At 39.1% G+C, this 19,073-nt stretch overlaps 1 protein-coding gene across 2 annotated transcripts in view; it reads left to right on the forward strand.

The window, feature by feature from the left end:
• The window catches only part of ctnnd1 (catenin (cadherin-associated protein), delta 1), a 38,436-nt gene that overhangs the window by 7,525 nt on the left and 11,838 nt on the right, over nucleotides 1–19,073 (forward strand). For both annotated transcript variants that reach the window (XM_004066142.5, XM_078950049.1), the window contains exons 2-9: nucleotides 7,542–7,658; nucleotides 8,710–9,002; nucleotides 10,567–10,657; nucleotides 10,765–10,937; nucleotides 11,051–11,300; nucleotides 13,046–13,117; nucleotides 14,860–15,010; nucleotides 16,657–16,858. In XM_004066142.5, the coding sequence (XP_004066190.2) occupies nucleotides 7,548–7,658; nucleotides 8,710–9,002; nucleotides 10,567–10,657; nucleotides 10,765–10,937; nucleotides 11,051–11,300; nucleotides 13,046–13,117; nucleotides 14,860–15,010; nucleotides 16,657–16,858 (1,343 nt within the window). In that variant the 5' untranslated portion in view covers nucleotides 7,542–7,547. The remainder of the gene's footprint in view (nucleotides 1–7,541; nucleotides 7,659–8,709; nucleotides 9,003–10,566; nucleotides 10,658–10,764; nucleotides 10,938–11,050; nucleotides 11,301–13,045; nucleotides 13,118–14,859; nucleotides 15,011–16,656; nucleotides 16,859–19,073) is intronic.

Consider the following 19,073-nt stretch of genomic DNA (forward strand, 5'->3'; position numbering starts at 1 on the left):
CCGACATACAATGTAAAATTAATTCAAATATAACATTGTGCATTTTTACTTTCAATGTAATGGTTCCTTGAAGTGAGGAGGCTATTTGATATACTTTGTATTTTGGTTCTTAATTGCACCGTTTTTTAAAAAGTTGTGATCTCTAGTGTATGTTATTATTACAAAGACACGTCAGTATTTATTGATAATTTTCTTTTAGTGTTTCAAAGGATGTTAAATTAATATATTGTGCTTTAAAGTGCTCTAAAATAAAAGGTCTTCATGTACATAGTTTGTTATTTGTCTTCTCCCTCCTTGTTTTCACACAGAAAAGTATCAATAAGAATACCGGATCGATAAGCAGTATCGATAGGAGGAGTAGTATCAATAAAATATCAACAATACCTATCCGTGCGTCAGGAAACTTTTTTTTCTTTTCTTTTTTATTCAAACTTTATTTGTCAGCTTTTTCAGCCACAGAATTCAGTTACAGTATCGTTGGACTCATATTTATAGATGTGGACCAAAACATATGTAATTATACATAAACAAAAAAAAGTAAAATTTAACTAAGAAGTAACACAGAAAAGAGAAATAAGTGCCCTCCCTCCCAACCCACCCTAGGCTCTTTAAACAGATGAAGGAAGACTAAGTGTATCTTTTCCAAAGGTAGGAAGGAAAGTAAATCTTTTAACATTGGGAGACCGAAGGAGCTTTGTCGGATTTCCAATGGAATAAAATTAGTCTATGTGCGAGTAGAGTGGCAACTGCAATGGCATTTTCCTGGGATTTGTTTGCTTTATGTTGAGGTGTCATAATTCCAAAAATACCAATCAGAAAGTCAGGTGTCAAATCTTTTTACATAGATATGGAACTGAAAGATATTTCCCCAGTAACTATGAAGGTTGAGGCAGGATCAAATCATGTTGCCCTCAGTAGCTGGTACATGTCTGCATCTTGGGCAGGCAGGATCGGTCGGCACATGGAAAAAGCTTTGCTAGCATCTCTCTTGTATAATGGAGACGGTGGAGTATTTTGAATTGAATTAGACCATGGCAAATGCAGGCGATGAACTGTGTATACGAGTCAGACAGGATCCCCACTGTTCTTCCAACAGATTGACTCCTATATCTTTCTCCCATCTGGTTTTAGTTTTTACCCATTTAAACGTCAGGAAACTTTAAAGTAGAAACAAAATGTTGCTCTTCATATGAGCTACGCTTAGAGCATACTTATTTACCTACTGACATACTTACTGGTACTACAAGCATAGGCTTGTAAAGACATTTTATCTAGCTGCTTCTGTCCTTTTTTTAACACAGTTTCTTCTGATAGTGAATGTCTAAGTTAACCCTTTAACACTGAAAGTTTAGCTCCAGTATTTGCATTCTTTCGACTACCGTAACTCTTCAATCGTTTATGCAATAACGTAATTCCAGCAACACTGCAACACTTTCTATTAGTGATATTTTTACATAAACCATGTAAATCATCTGATTCTGTCTTAGAGAATAGATGCTTTGTGCTGATATCCAACACTTATTGTTAGTAATGTATTGCATATGTGTTCAAAGCCAATAGGAAGAGCCACTTTTCTCTGCATCAGAATGAGCTGATTCACATTGATCGTGTGAACGGTTGAGGAGTTATGGTATGTCAAAGAGTGTGTGTTATTGCGGGCGAGATCGCATTAAGGGTTAAGAAATCAACTCCTCTGTAGTTGAAGTCAGTGGAGTAGTAATCATTGTACGTGTGTAACAGAGGTAATGGTCATCTATAGGCTGTTCCTAATTACCATTCCAAATCCTTTTTAGTTAAGAGCAGGTAAGCAACAATTGAGTTGTTCATTCTTTGAAGGCTCTTGATTTTGGTTCAGTGATCAGTCCAACCGATCATTGAATGTCTGCCCAACTCCTGTCACATCAATGATAAAATAAAAATGGAAAAAGAAGAGGAAAAACAGAAAAAAATGCATTTTCTGTCTCTGTACTGTTAAAGTATGTGTGGAAATTGTCTACAATATAGCCCTTCTCTAATAAGCTGATTGGAAAACAAGTTAGGACTTTTGTCAGGCAGCTAAACTATGGCTCTCAGGGAAAATTCTGCCCTCTCAGTTTAGGTTCACGTGATCTCCTTGAGTTACGAAACCCAGGATTCTCATTTATATGAGAATAAAGTAACCAGCTAAACTGGTAAAACCAACAGTAACATGAGTACTGACACACATGTAGGTAACTGGGTTATTCAGACACATCTAAACACTTTAAAGACACCGCTGAGGAGCTTTTGGCTCTCTGTGTTAAATGTTACAGACTTAACAGCAGATTTCAGTGCAATAAAAATGTTGTGCATTACTAACATAAACTTCTCAAAAATAAAAGATATTGCTTCATAAATTCTAAATGTGTGGCATCTCTGTTAGAACAAATTTTAATATGACTAAAACACAAACCTTCTTGCTCATTTGTCTGCCATCATTTCTTGGTTTCTCGCTGTTTTGTTGCAAAGTGCTAGAAAGCTTCACAAACTGCAGCGTAAAACAAGCTGGGAGGGTCCTTCTTTATGGATTCAAATCTTTATTTTTATACCCTCTAAAAATGTACTATTTAGTGTTTTTGTAATGTAAATTACATTTTTGATGGATTCTTTTGCTGAGTATATTTTATTGCAGTTTACTTTTGACATCCCAAGTGCTTTTGATCACTACATTTGATCTCTTTTAACACTTCACCGCTGTGATCCGCTTAATATGTACAACATTTTAACCCATTTAAAGGCCTGTGAATGAACGGATGTGATTCCGTCTGTCCAAGTGACGTGCGGTGAGGTTGATGGCTGGTGATTTACAAGTGCTAGAACTGAATATTTCACCATTCATCCAACAGCAGGTAACAGCATATAAAATACACAGAAGAACATATTTGTCCTACAGAGAATATTTCTTTTATAGACAGATAGAACACTCTTCTTGTGTATAAATTATTCATATAAACTGTAAACAAATTAAAGTATACACATGTGTTCAGCAAACATTTGACCTTCAGTAACCATTTCTTATATTTTTACAATTTCACATTCTGGTGCTTTAATCAGTGTTATCAAATGTTGTCTGTGAAAATGATCATAAAAATAAAATAACGTCACCGGTCTATCCCTTACTCAGTCCTGGTGTTGGTGGACTGTGTCTTTGCTGTCTGGTCATGGTCTCGTCCTGTTCTGTCCTCTGCTCTCAGTGAATGAATGGGGGGTTGTGTGGCCTCCCTGCTGGCCTCTGAGCGGGAGGCAGTTTGCGATGCTGTGCCAAGCTCTGGAGGAGGAGCGGAGGTCATGTACTCGCATCTTGCCCCGCCCCCTCGCCAGACTGTACTGTTGCTATCACTGTTAATGTGCAAACAGCGTGCCCTTGTTTATTGCAGGAGTCACATTCTAAGAGTAACTTGAGGTGAAATCCACAAAGTAGGATTACAGATGTTTTTAAGACCCGCTTCAATAACAATGGTTTTTTGGGTGGTTTTAACATGTTCTTGTAGCATTTACTCATGATGCAGGACATGTATAAAAGAATTTAAGCTTAAAACTGCATTTATGAGTACTTCTTCATTGAAATCGTCATGAATTGGGAGCAGATAAAAAATGCCGATTGAAACTGAAAGTTTCCCTGATGCGTCCACTTGCAGACAAATAGATCCGTGAACGTCTTTGTTTTCCTTATCCGAGCTGCCATCCGGCTCAAAACTGTACGACTGGAAAGCTCCAACATTGCTAGCCTTTTTTTTTTTTGGCACTGGTAATTTTAGGTTGGGGTTGTGAGGGGCTGTAAGCTATCAGGAGAAAGTGTAAACAAAGAGATGATGGGATATCAGTGGTCCCGCCAACAACTCAGAGGCGAGTTTTTGATAAACTTCTGCCACTCTGCAGAAACTATGTCCTAGAACACGACACAGGTTTTTAGGTTTTGCTTAAAGATGGCATGTTCTGAATTAAAAGATCACTGGAAACCCTTTTACAGTAACCAAAACCTAAGTGGAGTTGGACTTTAAGGCTGTAAAACCTCTCACTACTCACGTCATACACTTTTCTCAGATTGACATGAACATTTTCATGTTTTTTTCTGTTGCTTAAATTATTATAGAAAAATAAGTCCAGTATTATGGAATAAAAACAAAGATCTGCTCATGATTAAACATATTCAATATAGGATACACGCCATGGAGGAGATTGGTTCCGCAGCCAATCAGGATGCTTAAAAAGCATAGCACAAAAAAATAAAAAGAATGCAAAATTGCACTGAAAAAATCTGCAAAACAGTTAAATTGCTAAAGGTGAACTGCAATATAACAAGGGAATACTTAATTTGAAATTCATCTCGATTGCAATTAGTGTGAAATGAGATGATTAGGATTTTTCCTTCTTAGAACTCCTTTTCTATTACCTTATACATTATCAGTCCTCCTGAAAAACAATGAGATAAAGCACATTGCACAAATGGCTTTGTTTTGTTTAATGTTTGTTGTTTGAATGAGTTTAGGATGTTGAATTTATGTCTAATGCTAAGTTCACACCAGGCGTGTGACACACGTTCCTGAACATGCATTTAACCCATAGTGTTTTTACAACGCAAAACTTTTTATTGTTAATTGCAAAACAAACAACCAAAAGGTTTTACACTAAGACAGTCAGACTGAATGAACAGGGATAAAGTAGCAGTTCAATGGCAGTGAAGGAACAAATGGAGCAACAAAAAAGAATAATTTCAGGATCATTTGAGGAAAACAGATTTGGTTTTAGTAAAAGCAACAACCATTTATTTTGCGCTACGTTCTTCAATTTTCAATGTCAAAGCTTGCTGACCCGTAATCAATTTAATAAAAGAAGAAGATGTAAAGCAAAGACCAAAGCGTTGGCACGTAAAATAATGTTTGCACTAACTCTTGAGAGTTTTTGGTTGTGATTTTCACAACCTTTCCTGCCCACACGATTAGTTTCTTCTAGATTTTAACTGCTTCATTGGTATTTTAACAGTCGTTTCGATTTTTACTTTCTTTTTTAGACGTCAACCCTTTCATAAGAAAATCCTCTTTTGGCCTGAAGGGAAGTGCTAAGTGTCAGTGGTTGCAAACCAGATCTTCTGCTCTCTCTTTGTTTCTTGATTGTGTTGGACTTGCCCTTTCAGAAGGAGATGAAAGTGATTTTGACAGCCTATTACTGTATAACATGGTGTGTGCATGTCTTGTGAAAGCTGGGTAAAAATATGGCCGGCTTTTTCTTCTTGCCCCAGCATGCCTTTGCCACTCTGTCAAGACAGTGCAACATGGGTCCCAGTTTGCCCCATGTGTCCTTGCACGTTCATTCTTGCCTGTCAGGTGGGCAAGTGGGAACGTGAATCTGTTTAGCTGACATTTTTTGAATGCTTACAGTTGTCCTCCTTTTCCTTTGTTTTCTCATTTGAGATAACGACATGTAGGGACTTAAAAAATGTGCAGAGGCCTGAATAAGTTGTGTCTTCTTTTACATTTGCAACACCTGTGGTAGTGTTGATGAAGCTGCAGTATTGCCATCAGAGATCTTTGAGCTCCTCCCCTTTGGCAGTGCCTCTGTTGGGCAGTCAGGATCATGTCAACACAACAGAATTTTTGTTTGGTTTTGGTTTCACTTGTGACAATAGTCACACCAATGTCACACAAATGTGTTACTACAATCAGTAACACATATGTGTGAACTCATAAAAATGCTGGCTTGTCATATATGAAGTTCTGTCTGCATTATTATACAGTACATGTACGGCTTTTGTTGCAGATTTTTTGGGGTTTGCTCATACACTAGTGAAGCTCATTTCCTCAAAACATTAGGAAAATGCCTTTTGTTTTTTACCCGTTAACACCGAATATATGTATATATATATATTTAGCCAGCGACATATTATTGGAACACGCTCTTTGACAACTAAATTTTGATAACTCTTTCACTGTTTACATAATCAACGTGAAGCAGATGATTCTGTCGCAGAGAAAAGCAGTTTTGCACCAATATGCCACACATTACTAACATAAAGTGTTGCATTTTGGTGTAAAGCCGCTTTCCTTTGCGACAGAATCAGATCAGCTGGAATCACATTAAATGCTTAAACAGTTAGAGTTGTCCAAAGAATGTTAAGACTGAAGCTAAAGCTCTGGCGTTAAAGGTTCACATCTGTGGTGCAAAGTAAATGTGTCACAAATGTTTGTCTTGTTGGGAGTGGCTTATCTGATGTCACCTTGCTTTTTTTCTTTTCTTGTGCCAGTACCAAAGGCACTTCCCAGAGCGGCAATGAAATGTGTTTATACTTTTGATGTGCGTCAATTCTACCTACTTGACCTTTGTTTTTCTCTAATAACAACCATGTTTCTTGAGAGGCTGATAGTAAACAAATCATGCATCACTGGGACACAAAACCTTTGAATGTATAAGAGAGCTGTGGGTATGACGCTACCCATAGAAAATGGCTTACTTCCAGCTTCAACAAAATAAAGTCAATTCAGTCGCCTGTTTTTGCGGCTGTTCTGGCACAGCATCACGATATGTATCGTATCGTGAGTCGCGTATCGGGATACATACCGTATAGCTAGAGTCATGCCAATTACACACCCCTACTGTTCACCACAAAGCTGGTAGCTCAGCACTAATAAAAAACAAACAATAAAAACGTATTTGGAAAGTTTCTTTTGGGAGAAAAGAGCCAGTGACAAAACAGAAGAAGAACCTTCGACTTCAAAGAAAATTATAGCTGCTATTTACAGAGCAAACCAGGAGTCTTCCTCCAAATAAGGATTTATGGAGAGAGTTGTTCCCACGGACCAGAAGTTGCTCACTCTTCCTAATATGCTGTGACTGACTTTTGAATGTTTCGAAAGTAGATAAGAAAGTAGCAGACACGGTGGAATCACATTTATAATATTTAGAAAATACCAGTTTTACGACGGTTGTGTCATTTTATTTTGCTTTATTTATCCGTCACACCTTAAAAGTCGGACGCGGCTGACGTTAGCGTCCGGTTGTTAGCATCCACTTTGAAGTTAAAGGGAAAATCTTCCTCACAAAGTTTAAATTCGAACATTTGACGGACAATGAACATTTAATCAAATAAAGTTGCTAATTTGTGGAAAAACTTCTTCAAATCAACAACTTTGTTTCCTTGAATCTTCATCCTTTCAACCCAGCTCTGGGCACCACATGCCTTTGGGGCATGTGATTGGCCAGTTTACTACTTAAAAACTTTTAGTACAGAAAAAAAACATTAAAAAAAATTAGGATTAGCAGGAACATGCTAAAAAAAGTAGCAGAGCAAGAATGGTTAATCAAATAAAATGACTGAGTAAAAGCTGTTTATTGTTCGATAGAGGTCTATGGGATTTTGGCTTCTTGGAACCTGCCTTCACTTTGTATTTGGAACATCCAGTTCTCATATACAGTCAATGCACATCATGATGAAAATGTAATGTGGACTTTCTTGACAAAACATGGAACAATTGTCTGATGGTTAAATAGATGTGATGAACCACTTCTTTTCTAAAATGTGTGTGCAGATCAGGATGGAGGCTGGCCCGCAGGTGCAGGACACATTCATAGGATCAGACAAGCCACAGGTGGTGCCACTGGATATATCTATGGAGGCTGATGCCAATGGAACCTCAGAAATTTCTGTAAGGATATCATCTGAAAAAAGCATGATGTAAAAATTTCAAATATAAAACTTTTATTAAAGGAAAACTTGTACATCATTTATTAGAGTTTTTGTCTTTAAAATCCCACTCTGGTAATTTTTTGATCTATTGTAAAAGTGTTCCCGGTGGTCTTTTCATTATGATTATGCAGTTTTTAACCCAAATAAAAAGAAAACTGTTGTTTTGTAGGATGTAGTTTCTGCAGAGCAGCACCCACAACTGAGCTCTCTGTTTAAAAGATCTCCTGCTAGCTTGCAGCTCATTACAATTCCTACCTACATTTACCGGTGCAACAAAAATGGCGAGCAATATTGGACATACCCAGCCAGGTTTGAGACAGATGTCAGCTCAGACGAGGAAAACAAAGACGTTCATGGATCTAGTCGTCTAAAAGTAGATCCATCAGAAAGGAGCAAAACACGGAGTTTGTGGCCTTCCGATTGTTGCTTCTACGTCACAAGTAGTCTTTTTAAAACAGCATTTTTTCATATATATATATACACATACAGTACAGACCAAAAGTTTGGACACACCTTCCCATTCAAAGAGTTTTCTTTAATTCCGTCATGAAAATTGTATATTCACACTGAAGGAATCAAAAACACATGTAGAATTATGTACATAACAAAAAAGTGTGAAACAACTGAAAATATGTCATAGTGTAGGTTCTTCATAGTAACCACCTTTTGCTTTGATTACTATTATTGGTATTCTCTTGATGAGCTGGTCACCTGAAATGTTTTCACTTCACAGGTGTGTCCTGTCAGGTTTAATAACTGTGATTTCTTCCCCGATAAACTTTCAAAGTTTTCCCAATTTTTCAGACTGACTGACCTTCATTTCTTAAAGTAATGATGGCCACTCATTTTTCTGTACTTAGCTGCTTTTTTCTTGCCATAATACAAATTCTAACAGTCTATTCAGTATGACTATCAGCTGTAAGTATGTGCTAGTAAATGTATCTGTTCAAAAATGTCCTCAAGCTCTGCAGACCAATAATGCTAAACCCCACTATTCCTCCCTTTATTAGGTGAACAAAACGGTGAGGAGCACCCCCACCCGCCCTGTCATCCCCTCAGTGTCGGATGTCTTGTCTGTGGATGGGGAAGGCTCGGTGGCAAGCATGGGGGGCCACGCTACACCCAATGATTATAGATACCAGCAGGGTCCTGGTGGAAGGGTTCCCAGGGAATACCCTACATCCACTGTGCCCCGAAACTATCAATATGGACCCCCAGGGAGCTACAATGATTTTCAGTCGCCATCTCATTCTGAGGCATACGCAAGCCTTAACAGGGGAGCTCGGTTGGATGATCGCTATAGGTAAACAGTTTTTTGAGATTTTTTTCAGCACTCTGAATTTTAAATAGGTACGACAGTTTAAGGGCCAGTTTACAAACAATTTTTTTTAACAACAACTTTTAAGTCGTAAATATATGAGAAAAAAGTCATAGATCAACGAGGAAAAAACAACAAAGTTGTCTGTTTATCGGAGGCTAGCTTGAAGATGAAAGATGTGGAGCATTTTGTGAAGCTTCATTTCCGGATAGCTTTCAAAAACAAAGAAATTCTGAACCTTTTGACGACTCTAAATCAGACAATTGTCAGTGTAGCCGGCATTCTGGGGTTCGGTGTCGGTAAAGCGGAGTTTCATTTGTAAAATAAGGAGCTTAGAGACATGTTTGGGTGTAGAGGACCGCAACTTTATATCCTTTTCATTCACACACCCAAAAGTCCATTTGTCACCTTACGTCATGAACCTGTCATGCGCAGAACACCAATGCGGAAGTAAAAAGAGTTACATATGCCCCCTTCTCCAGATGAAACAACAAAGCTTAAATTAGTCTGTTATATTAGCATAAAAACGTTGAAAATACCAGAAAAGTGCACCTCTTCAGACGGAAGTGTCTCACAGACTTGAAGAAGATCTTGTCTTTGGTGAAGGAAGAAAGGATTGAAGTGGACAGCTGCAGGGATACCGATGTCTATGTCAACGGTTTGCAGAGATCTTGCAAGCCACCGATTAATGAATAAAACATTAATAAATCGTAAATCAAGCATATGAGCTTCCAAATAATCAATAAACATTCAGCTCACTTGTTGATTTTTGATTTTATTGATTTATTTCAAGCATTGTAGTCAAAGCAATAAAGAATTTGCACATATTTATCAAACTCATTACAGAAATGATGAAATGCATGGATTAAAAAGACAGAAAATAAAACAAAAATGTCACTTAAATCAAATTTGCTTAATTAAATACAGTGATCATTAACTGAGGTATAAGTAGAGTTTGATTTATTGCTTGAAAAGGAGTGGGAAGAAGCAAGCTTATATAATCCCACCCCTACTGAGTTCATTCATTTGATAGTTTTACAGTGTTTTCAATCCGGTTCTGATCAGATAGATTCTCTTGAAATGACAAAATCCAGTGCCTAGTAATGATTGATGATCTTCAGAAACCATTCATTCATGATTTCAGTAAACAGTAACGGTGCAGATATGTAATAATAATTGATTATCATTAGAACACATGATAACATTAAACCAGAAATTATTGCTACACATTGCAGATCAATTAAACAAAATCAATTGCTTATTGATTGTAATTGTTCAACTAAGTTTAGTCTGTCTGCTCTGCTGCTGCACGGCGTTCACTTGCTGCTCTGTATGCTTGACTTTAATCTTGTAAATTTTCACGTTTTTCTCTCACGTTAATCTACAATTTTTTTTCTCATAAATTAACGACTTCAAATCTTGTAATTTAACTTTTTTTTGTTTTTTTTGTTTATGATGGCCCTAAAACTCGGTTGTAGATAGGAGACAGTTTCAACTCATTTCTCTTCTGCAGCTTCTCCTTCATCATATCTGTGTTATCTCTTGTCAGACCGGTTCATCCAGATGGGTACAGGACTCTGGATCCTAGCTTCAAGGCCCACAGCAGAAACCAGTTGGACCCCTATGCTGCTCAACCACAGGTATCAGAAGAGCCTCCACATTCTTTGTTCAGGCCTTTTTTTTAAGAAATTTCACCGTCAACTCAACAATGAGGTGCTGTTGTTTTCAAATCAATTTTTCCTTCTAGGTTGGACGCATAGGAAGTGCCATGGAGATGTCCACCATTCCCAGGTTTGTCCCAGATCCGTACGGCCTGGAGGATGATCAGCGCAGTGTGGGTTTTGAAGATCCTGACTATGGCATGGGGTACCCCAGGCAAAACCACTATGGTTACCCACGTGGGACTCCTCACAGAACTGCGTAAGTCTGTACTGACATATTTGTTATGCTAACTGCAATGCAAACATAACTGAAACATTTAGAGCCAAAATTCTTTTTTTTTTATAATTATGAATATTCTTGTCCTACATCAGGAGTTACGAGGGCACGCTGGACCGTATGAGTGGTGTGGGAGACATGCTCTGGGGTGGAGGAGCACCTCTGGCTCGGGGTGAGAGAGGAAGCATGGCTTCAATCGACAGCATCCAAAAGAGAGGTCCAGGCCCTGGGGGCTGGCGACAGCCAGAACTGTCAGAAGTCATTGCTATGCTAAACTATAGACTGGATGCAGTGCAACTCAACGCAGCTGCATACCTGCAGCACCTCACCTACCAGAACGACAAAGTAAGAGACCATTTGCCAGCGTATGTGAGCAGTGTGAACTTTTCAAAGTGGCCTTTGTGCTGCTAGGGGTTTTCCTGTCTGATTAAAATATTTGTGTCAAAGGGAAAAGAAGCAAGCATATGTTAAATGTAAAACAAGTGTTTTAATTTTTAAAGATTACCGTATTTTTACGACCATCGGGCGCACTGGGTTATAGGGCGTGGTCTCAGTTAGGGGGGATTTTGGGGTATCTGACACAGAAGAAAAGGCGCACACTTAAAGGTTTTAAGGCGCGGGCACGTTAACACGTACCGCTAAAACATGCATGCTAATGTATGTTTTAAAAAGGCAGCGAAAGCAAAACTGAGTTGGTTGTGAGTTATTTTTCGTTTTTTCCATCAAAGTCCTCATGTTCTGTATCTGAAATGAACAGCTGGACTAAATGTCCATCAAACACGCCAGGTTCCCTTTCGTCATTGTCAGAGTCCGTGTCATTGCCGTTCTGCTCCAAATGAATGATGCCGGCTTTCCGGCACTTTGAAAACAGTGCAAGCAGACACATTAGCCAAAGTGTCTGCAATCCATTCACAAAGTGTGGCGTAAGTCGCCCGGCGCTGCCTCCCACAACAATAAAAGCTGTCCCTCGTTGTGCCTATCCTACCGTGCTGCTCCCGTTCATTTCCACATTGGGACTCACCGGGATGTCGAAAGTCAGCGACGCCTCGTCCATGTTGGTGATGTGGCTGGGCTGGAGGTGTTTGTCGGCGATCTTTTTCCTGCAGTATGAGCGGAAGATGAACAGCTTTTCATTGTAATCCTCTGGAAGTCGCTGCGGCACCGTAATCCTCGCCCAGATGAAAAGATGACGGCGTTTTAATAAAGTGAAAGCAAAAGCTTCCTGTAAGCATTACTGCCTTCGGTCGAATGGTGACTGCAGAGAACTGAGCAGCTTCATCTTGACATGTCAGAGTTCGTTTTCCAGCTTCTTCCACTTGTGAACCATGGATTCATGAATCCTCTCACAGCTGCTCTCATGTTCCTCCGTGTAGCTGATAGCTTGCAGTTTAAACTGTGCTTCACCCATGTTGAAAACAATGTTGTTCACGCCCGTCCCACAACAACACATTAGGCGCACTGCCTCATAGGGCGCCCCCACCATGTTTTGTGGCTGTAATTTATCATGATGTAAATTATATTGTTTTAAATGTTTATATTATTGTTGTGTGGAAGTACCCCTTTTACTATTTTCTTTAATCTTCTTGTCATGTTCATATACCTGTAGGAGAATTTTCTGCAACATATTTTTATTTGCAGGATTTATCATCCTCCCAGCTCTGGTCTACTTAAAAGACCTTTTGCAGCCGTACACTCCCAGCAGGTCCCTGAGGTCATGTGACCAGGGTCTGCTGGTTGTTAAGAGAACCCAGTTAAAAACTAAAGGTGACAGAGCCTTTGCAGCAGTGCTTCCATCCCTCATGGAACTCCATTCCTCTCAGCCTCAGATCTGCAAACTCAGTGTTTTCTTTTAAAAAGCAGCAAAAAAACAATGTTTTTAAAATTGCCGTTTCTTAATTCTGTTTTATATTCTGTGTTTTACTTTGTGATTTTTATCTTGAAAGGTGCCATACAAATAAAGTTTATTATTATTATTATTATGAAAATATTGCTTCCATCAGGGTCTGTCACTTTTCTCCTGGAATCTGGTGAAAACAATAAGTCTGCTTTGTACAATATTATAATTAATCCATCTATCTTTTCATTTGTAGGTGAAGTCTGAACTGCGCAATCTTAAAGGTATTCCTCCCATTGTGGCTTTGGTTGACCATCCCAACAAAGAGGTCAGTTAATCCATTTTCTTTTTTTTTAAATTAAATTTGTTATTGTGAAACTTTAATATCATTGGAATAGAATTTCAAGAAGCCTTTGTTTCTTTTTGTCAGTTTCAAGGCAGCCATTTTTGTTCATTTAGGCAAGCAGACATGATAAAGTAACTACGGTAAATGAAAGGTCAAAACTAGCATGCGATTTAAAAGAATTTAACTCAATCCTATTTTTAGTGCTAATTCACTGCAGAGGTAACCAAGCCAGATTGATCGTGCATGTTAGAATTCAATTCAAGTGAAACCCTTTTTTTCACTGTATTTTCATTAAAGCCTTTTGCTACGTTCACACTGAATGTAATTGGCGTGTCAGGGGCGTTCAGTTTCAACGTTAGGTCATTGTACAGACACGATCGGCGGTCCTGCGGCGTGTTTTGAGCGTTGGGCAGAGCTTGGCAGTCTGGCAGCACTGCGTTGTGTTTTGGGCTTCACTGCTCTATGATTTTTGGACTTGAAATATCTGAACTTTAGCGAAGAAGAAGTGTCATGTCAACCAATCAATTAGCCTTGGCCTGTTACGTGTTGATAAAGACAGCGGGTGGGGGTGCGGAGCGGAGGAGTGAGACTTTGGCCCACCCATGTCAGTTGCAGCATCACAAACCTGAGCTTTTTCAAACGGCACATTTTTGTCTGCTCCTAATCCATCTCAATTTGAATAAAGAAATACTCAGAAATGCAGCTTTTATTTTAACTTATTCTTTATGTTCTCCGTCATTTTAAAAATGCTAGAAAAACATGTTTAAAACACCAAAAAGATAAGTTTCATTGAAGTGGGTCTTTAAGTCTGTAAAAACCCTCACGTCACACTTTTTTTCAGACAAAAATGAACAATTTCACACTTTATTCTCTTGTTCAACCTCTCTAAGTTCAAACCTTCATAAGTCCAGAATTATGGAATGAAAACTAAGATCTGCTCCTGATCAAAGAGCACCTTTTCTAAAGGAGACATGGCAAGGAGGAGACTGATTGGCAAGGTCAGCAGCCAATCAGGTTGTAATGAAAAACAATTTTGCGAAACAGCGAGACTGTTTTGCAGGTGAACCGCGGTATTGTAATTGAACATGGTAATTTACTGATGTCTTTTTGTAATATTCATTTTAGTATGCATGTCTCTCAGCCATTTTACCTTAAACTTTATATTTGGCAGTTTAAGTAAATCACATAGCATGTGATTGAGCTATATTTTCCTTTCTTACATTAAAATAGGTCTTTTGGCATGAACAGAAACTTAGCAAAAGTAGGGATCTTTAGTGTCCACCAGATTCCCCTAAACGTGTAACCAAATTTGAGTCAGTCTGGCAGCAGCTTGTTTTCCGCATTGCTTCTTCCAGAAGAGGCTAGTTTTCATCCATCCTGATGGTTAGTATTCTCAGCTATTATCTTCCTCTGTGTATCAGGATATTTTCCAGCCTGAGTCAGCTGATGCCAGTTCTCCATGCAGGGGCACAAACTTTGGTTGGTAGCGATTCAGGAACCGTTGGAAATAGCTGTGAAATATTCCTTAGCAGCCAGCAAGGAAGCTGACGGGTGGCCGTGCTCTTCATCTCCGCTCCCTTCCTCCCCCACAGCACCTCCTACAGAGCTGAGTTTTTGTGATGAACTGAAAGAGTCACGTGACTGGAAACAAAAATCTGCGTGCAACCGCAAATATTGAAACGAGAATAACACTGTATTTACCTAAACTCTTATTGTCCTTGCAGGTTTACTTTGCAGCTTGTGGAGCACTCAGAAATATTTCATTTGGCAAAGATCCTGAAATCAAAAGCACAATTGTAAACTGTGATGGAGCATTTTGCCTGGTGAAGCTGCTAAGGAAGACTAATGATCGGAGCCTCATAGAGATCATAACAGGTCAAACACACACACACGCACACACAACCAAAAAAAAGCTGCTGCTCTTCATCCTGAATTTATGTTTTGTAATTTTCTTTCATGTTTGCTAAAGTTGAAATATACATTTCACTGACTGGTGCAGGAGCTGCTTGTCAATATTTTTTTGCACACAATAGTCTGCAATAGTTTGACTCTAAATTGCTTTCTTAATACAGTCTAGAATGTGTTTTGTGTAGATGCTGAAGGATGACACATTACTTTGTATTGGCTAGCATGAATTTTAAAATGTCAGTGAAATTATGAGGCTACATGGAGCTTTATTCAGACCCCTGCTTGTCAGGGGCCTCCAGTAATGTTTAATGTTAACTTAATGTACACACGGTAACGGATTTCTGTAAACTGTAAAATGTCAGTAGTAAAATACTGTACAAAGGTTTTACGATATTTCACTGTAAACACTAACGAATTGTGGGAATTTACTGTAAAAAGCAATGGATTGTGGGAATTATCCTTGTCACTACTGTAATTTCCCAGTTACAGTGAATCACATGAATCCGAACCCCAGTGCACCCTACGTTCCCCAGCTTCTGGTTAGGGTTAAGCTTAGGGTTCAGAACAGGGCTAGGCTTAAAAAAAGGGGGGTAGAGGGGAGTGTTGTCAGTGGTCTGTGGGTACGGTTGTGGATAAATTGTGGTGCAGGTGGGATCTGGAGGTCCCTTAAAAATATTTGTGTGGTTGCAATGGGATCAGATCATCCCTTGGAGTGTGGTGCAAAGGTCAGGTCGGGTCTTAGATTGGCTGAGATGCAGGCAGGATCTGGAGCAGTCTACTAGAAACTAATTGTTATTGTTATTAAGTTTAATTCAAACATGTTAATACTAAGTTAAATATTCTTGGATTACTAGCTAGTCTGGCAATAAGCCTGTCCAAAGAGGAATGTTTTCAGTCTAACTTTGAATGTAGAAACTGTGTCGGCCTCTCTTACTTGAGCTGAGAGCTTATTCTATAAGACAGGGGCTTGGTGGCTACAGACTCTACCTCCTACTGTGCCTTTACAAAATGTATGATCATTCTCTTATTTGTATTAAGACAATAATAAAAAGATCCTCTAATTTCCTTCTTATTTAATTTTTCCCCCTCCTCTGACTATTGAGGGACAGAAAGTCATCAAACTGGGTCACAGAGAGACAGAAGTACAGCTGAAAGCAGCTGTCAGTAGACACAGCTCCTTCAGTAGATGGTGAACCTCACTGTATTGTTTGAGTTTCTGAATGATTTCATGAACCGAGACACGAAGGCGTGTTTACTGATGCTTTTGTAGAGCTCTTTTACATAAGTAAACCTGATTTCCCAACATCATCCGTGTATTCCATTCATTGTAATTGAGATCTGCAGACAATGCTTCCATGAAGCCACAAGGCTAAAAACCTTTAACGGTAAGCATCTGGAGCGCCAAGTTTATGAGCACATTATTGGACAAGCGTCGAGCAGTGAATTTGACAAATGTCAAAAGAGAGTCGGTGGACGCAAATTTGATTTATGATACCTTTTTATTCCACATGCATGAATGCATACCCTGGAGGTTATCATTTACCTCAAAAACAATTTTTTCATTGGCATGAAATCCTCATTAAAATTTAATGTGTTGTGTTTTTTCCCCCCAGGAACTCTTTGGAACCTATCATCTAATGAAGCCCTGTTCAAGACCCTTATAGAAAGAGCGCTGACTGCGCTCACAGATGAGATCCTAGTGCTTCATTCAGGTGTAAAGCAGAGCACCGCTGGAGCAGAAGAAGGCAAGGAAAAAGGCACATCCCCATATCCGGAGTGGGAGAAGGTCCTCATTAACACAACAGGATTTCTGAGGTACGGACAAGTTGAGAGTTACAGCTGATGATCCTGAAAGGGAGTTCAGTAAAGCATCAGGATGAATGAAAGAGGAATAATGAGGCCAAACATACTCCGTAAGTCAGAGAGGAATGACATTGAATATAGAAAATTGGATGTTTTCTTCCATGAAAATGATGAAGTTTGACATTATACGTGACCTGTGAAATTAAATGTGAATATCTCAGAAACTGTAACAGCACAAATGATAATTTTAATGGCACAAACTGGCACAAAGCTAGCACTAACGGCTCAGCCCATTATGTTAGCGGAAAACGAAAACAGACTCAGATGCTGGAACCCGGAAAGATCAGGGACACTAGTTTGGGTTACAGTCACAGTTTATTGTCCTGGAGGAAACTGGTATTCAGAAGGTTGGGTTCTGTGGCTGGAGGAGGAATCCGTGATGACTGTGGAAGTCGGGAGAGAACGGGTCCAAGTGAGTGCAGGCTGCAGCCCGAGACGGTGAGTGGTGCAGTCCTCGTTTTGTTGCGATGCACAGTCCAAGTAAGGAGCGAACCGGTGCTGCATGGGGAGAAGCCGTGGCGTGGCTGGAGGTCGAGTTCTCGGACGAAACTAGACAGTGTGTTGGTGTGTGGACCCAGGTCAGCACAAATGGTGGTAGTTCCTGCAGATAAGGAGGTTGGCGTGAATATAAGAGAGTAGGACGAAGATGTAGGCATAACTACATGAAATACTAGAATTACCAGAGACCAAGTACTGCACTTTAGAGGGCAAATGAACTGGTGATGAATGCTGGAGCAGGCACATCTTAGATAGAGGTCAGAGCAGGAGTATGGAGTGATATTTCTGCCACCATGTTGCACACAAAACTTTCTAAGTTGAACACAAAACTTTCTAAGTTTTTTGCTCCAATTTTTTTTTTTTTGCTCCAATTTTTTTTTTTTGCTTTCAAAAACGTTTTTGGCGTTTGCGAAACACATTTTTGTATGTGCGTTGTGTCAAATCTCGCTTTTGTCTTCTCTTTGATTTTGCTGACTACTTTGAGCGCGACTTAGCGTGATATGACTGCCACTGGCATCGCCAAAAAGAAATTCGCATACGTTGTGTGTCATCTCACTTTTTTCCTATCTTTGCCAAGTTAAGTTTCGGCTTGATGTGACAAGCTGCCATCAAACAGCTGCTGATTGGTCCAGATTCTAACCAATCAAGTGTCTCTGTCTCTTATTGACGGTACTCCGAGGCAGACATTGACTTTGGACTTTGTGTCGGTTCTGTTCGTACGGGGTTCTGCCGTTTTCAAGCACTCTGGCCCGTTTGTCTCAGAGTAAAACCCAGAAGGAGCAGCAAAGCAGCTAAAATAAAACAGAGTTTAGTATTTATTCATGTCTGTGCAGAGACCAACGTGTTTAAAACGTCTGCAGCCAAAAAAAAACGTCCGAGCTCCGACTCCATCCAGCCGGAAGAAGTTAAACTTTTTAAGATTTGTATCTGAACTATTGTTTTATTTTAATAAATAATTGTTGAAATATTAAGAGAAAATAGCATTTTTGATGACTAATATTTTTAAATTTTTTGACAAACGCTCACAAGTTTTAAAACATGAGACACTGGTGAAAATTTACATAAAAGTTAAAAATGCTTCTGATAAATGCATTGAGTCTCCTGTGGTGAGCCATCATTCTTTTGCTCATTCCTGCTGTTCATCTGATCCCAAACACGTGTGCAGCATAAAATAATATGTGCTTTGAATCTTTTATTGTTTTGTTTTAACAAACAGACCTTAAAGAAAATAACACTTTTCACTAATATTTTGCTCTGCAGGATTCACAGATCAAACAGACCTGTTGATGTAATGTCAGCAGATAAACTACAGTTTCAGGAGATCCTCAGCCATAAATTCACAAATCGGACTTCATAAAAATGAACGAATGCAAAAAAAAAAAAGAAAGTATGAATTATTATGAATTATTTAAAAAATGAAAACGTCTTCATCCAAAAATGATCGTAAAAAGAGCTGGTTCAGCCTCTGAGCCTCGGCAGCAGACACCATGTTAGATTCATATGGGGATTTGATTGGTTAGAATCTGGACCAATCAGCAGCTGTTTGATGGCAGCTTGGTCACGTCAAACCAAAACTTAACTTAGCAAAGATAGGAAAAAAGTGAGATGACACACAATGTATGCGAATTTCTTTTTGGCAATGCCAGTGGCAGTCATGTCACGCTAAGTC

This window comes from Oryzias latipes, chromosome 1 (assembly GCF_053564925.1).
Source record: "Oryzias latipes strain Hd-rR chromosome 1, Olatipes_Hd-rR_3.1".
NCBI lineage: Eukaryota > Metazoa > Chordata > Actinopteri > Beloniformes > Adrianichthyidae > Oryzias > Oryzias latipes.